This window comes from Apis dorsata, unplaced genomic scaffold (genome assembly GCF_000469605.1).
Source record: "Apis dorsata unplaced genomic scaffold, Apis dorsata 1.3 scaffold_170, whole genome shotgun sequence".
Lineage (NCBI taxonomy): Eukaryota > Metazoa > Arthropoda > Insecta > Hymenoptera > Apidae > Apis > Apis dorsata.
The window spans coordinates 485,144-488,169 of NW_006263458.1; the positions used below are offsets into that span (position 1 = coordinate 485,144).

At 23.8% G+C, this 3,026-nt stretch overlaps 2 protein-coding genes across 5 annotated transcripts in view; both read right to left on the bottom strand.

Annotated features, from left to right (window-relative positions):
* Window positions 1–500: 500 nt before the first annotated feature.
* LOC116185406 (mitotic-spindle organizing protein 2-like) lies at window positions 501–1,279 on the bottom strand. The gene is made up of 2 exons (XM_031509727.1): window positions 915–1,279; window positions 501–701 (listed from the first exon to the last, which is right to left on the bottom strand). Exons 1-2 carry the CDS (start codon window positions 995–997, stop codon window positions 584–586), a joined length of 201 nt encoding a protein of 66 aa, XP_031365587.1. The 5' UTR covers window positions 998–1,279; the 3' UTR covers window positions 501–583.
* A 246-nt stretch (window positions 1,280–1,525) lies between these two features.
* LOC102675549 overlaps window positions 1,526–3,026 on the bottom strand; it is a 33,337-nt gene continuing 31,836 nt past the window's right edge. For all 4 annotated transcript variants that reach the window (XR_421538.2, XR_421537.2, XR_421539.2 and 1 more), the window contains 2 exons: window positions 2,961–3,026; window positions 1,526–2,884 (listed from right to left, as the gene is read on the bottom strand). The exon at window positions 2,961–3,026 ends at the window's right edge or, in 1 of these variants, runs on beyond it. Coding sequence is in view for 1 of the 4 variants with exons in the window: in XM_031509740.1 (XP_031365600.1) it covers window positions 2,843–2,884; window positions 2,961–3,026 (108 nt within the window). In the remaining 3 variants the exon portion in view is untranslated. The remainder of the gene's footprint in view (window positions 2,885–2,960) is intronic.

Genomic DNA, 3,026 nt, shown 5'->3' on the forward strand with positions numbered 1-3,026 from the left:
AGATGATTATTAAAAATTAAAAATTATTATATTCTAATAATAAAATTAAACATTTTTTATGTTTATCTATTTTTATAGATATAATATATAAATATATATATTACATATTATATGTTTAAATAATATATGTAAACATATATTAAAATTAGAAATATATTAACATAAAAATGCAATGGATAATAGGAACATAATGGATGGAATAGATTATTTTAAATAAAAAATAAAAAATGTTTTAAAATTTTTAAATATAATTTAGATAAATAATATACACTTATTTTATTTTATTAATATTTAATATAGTATTTTTATATTTTATAGCTAATATATAGTTGATGTATCAGTGATTTCAGAATCATCATAATAAAAGTACTTATATTAAATATAGTTTAAAGAATTTAAATATATAATTTTTCATAATCAAAGCAAATATTTATAATATTTTTAGAAAAATTAAATTATAATTTTTAATTCATCTTATAATTCTCTATAAATCAATTCATTTATAATTTAAATTTTAATTTATTGATTTAAATAATAAAAAAAAACAATATACAAATATATATATTAATTCACAGTTAACATATTATACTTCTTCAGGATTATCACTAGCTTGATTTTCTGTTGATTGTGAACATATTTGTTTCAAAAGAATATATATATCCTCTGGTGATATTTGAAGTGCTAAGAGTTCCAATATGATACTAAAAGAATAATTTTTTAAAATTATATAAATTTTGATATTAATTTTTTTATATAAACTTGTAACGTAAAAATATACTTTTATCATGTTTAAATAAATAATTATTAAATTTATTATGAAATATTAGAATATGTATATAATATGTAAGGTTATCTCAATGAAGCTTTCACATATAATGGTATAGGTTATATTTATATATTTTAGAAATTATTACCGATAAACGCCCGGAATTGTTGAAATTCCTGCTAATTCAGCTAATGCTATCAATTCAACTTGATGAGCTTGTGGAAATGTCATTTTATCAATCAAAAATTTCCTATACAAAAATTTGATTTACCGCGCAAGAATACCTTCTTGATAACTATAAGTTATAGCAGTGCCGCCATTACTATTCATTAGTTTTTTAGTAACTTGTAGTAACAATTATCGAATGCAATACAATATGCATATCGAATGTAAGTTAATATTTTATATTAATAATTTATACACTTCAATTGTACTTGTTTATATAATTTATTATAACTTATATTGTATGAATATTATTCAGTTTATATGAAACATCTATATAAATGAATGAATTACATAAAATATGTTATAAAAATTAAAATGACACTACAAAATTTTTAATATTAAAAAATAAAAATATAAAAAATGAAAAAAATATTAAGTTATACAAAATTAAAATCGTAAAAATTACAAGTATGATAAAAAAATATCGAAATCAATATTACTATTTTATTTAAGAGAAATAACAATATTATATAGTATTATATAGTAAATATTTAACATGCAATTGGTTATAGAAACAGTAAAAATTCATGAAAATACGATTAAAAACTTTATTTTGGTTTGCTTCATAATTGGGAAAAATATATATAATGTTGCGTGTACCTGTAGGAACTTTGGACTACAGATTATGTCTGGGACAATTGTCGTTTTAGGTAACATGCTAATTTAAAAAAAAAAGAAAAAAAAAAAAGAAATGAACTCAAATCGTGTCAAATACGTTACCAACGAACAAGTTGCGAAAGAAGGGGAGGAGGAAAAAAGAAGTAATCTTAAACCTACTACTAGAGACTAATATTTTGTTAAATCTAAATTTATACGTTGGTAACAAACGTGGTATAAAATATGGTATTTGATACGCATTGTACGTGCTTAAATGAACGACAAAACATATACGAAGGCTGCAACGTCCGTGTGTATTTCGCATTTTGGTCATCAAATGCGATATTTTAATGTAACTTAATAAGACTTAATTACAAAAAACGAAAAAAAAAAAAAAATAGAGAAATGAAACAAAATGATAATATTATAAAAACACTAGAATAATCTACAATTTAAATTTGTTTCACACATAAAGCTGACCATGAAACGAATCTTACGCATGGCACACGGATAATCAATCTTTTAAAATTTGACGCTGAACAACCCTGCTAATACGTATAAAATTATGTACAGCATCGCGAGACACAGTTTTGTGCTTTGTTCTTCATTACAAGCGCACATACTAGCTATTTATGGCTTGTTTTCTTTTACTTGTTTGAAAAAATTTGAAATTTTCAACTAGCACGTACATTGTACGTCATGCATTGATCAAAGTCTAAAAAAAAAAAAAGTGATACACGAAATTGTTACGAATGTTTATCATGAATTCCTATTACATTAGGAATTCCTCAAAGAGTTTGTCCTTTGGAAGATATTAAATGCTTAATTTCAGCAGGGTTAATACTCTCTATTTGTCTCAATGAAGACTCACGATCGTTCAATTCTTATACGGATAAAAGCAACGCGGTGATACAGAGAAGCAACGATCGTTTCAACTCGAATTCTAATCTTTTTTTGTCAAAGTGCCTGAAGTCTCATGTTTTTATTTTCATCGTAAATACTCATCTCTCATAAGAAGCGCTTAACTGAGCGGTTCTCGTTTTTTATGAAATAAAACTTATTTTTTACAGATTAAACATATTTGAAGATTCTTAAAAATATACACTGCTCTCTTAATATTTCTCCCTTTTTTCGTATCCAAAACGCATTATTCTTGGCTGTTCTTTTTTGACTAGATTTATTCTCAGTTGAAAGGTTGAAAAGATTTAACCTGATACCACGAGTACAAGGTTTAAATAAACATGTACTCGTTCTTTAACCAGAACACACTTCTGAGTGTTCATCCCACGCAGCAACCTAAAAATTATTTTATATAATTATTATATTTTACAAATTATATTTTTTAAGATAAAAATTAAATTTTTAATCTTACTTGACATTCGCGACTACAATACCACTGATGGCCACAGCCAGCACATACAAATTGTGCTACGCGCTC

Bases quoted from the DNA above. Each gene is read 5' to 3' on its own strand.
- LOC116185406 (XM_031509727.1), bottom strand. From the start codon at position 997: ATGACATTTCCACAAGCTCATCAAGTTGAATTGATAGCATTAGCTGAA. The intron at 702-914 runs GTAATAATTTCT...TTATTCTTTTAG, and splicing joins ACAATTCCGGGCGTTTATCG to TATCATATTGGAACTCTTAG.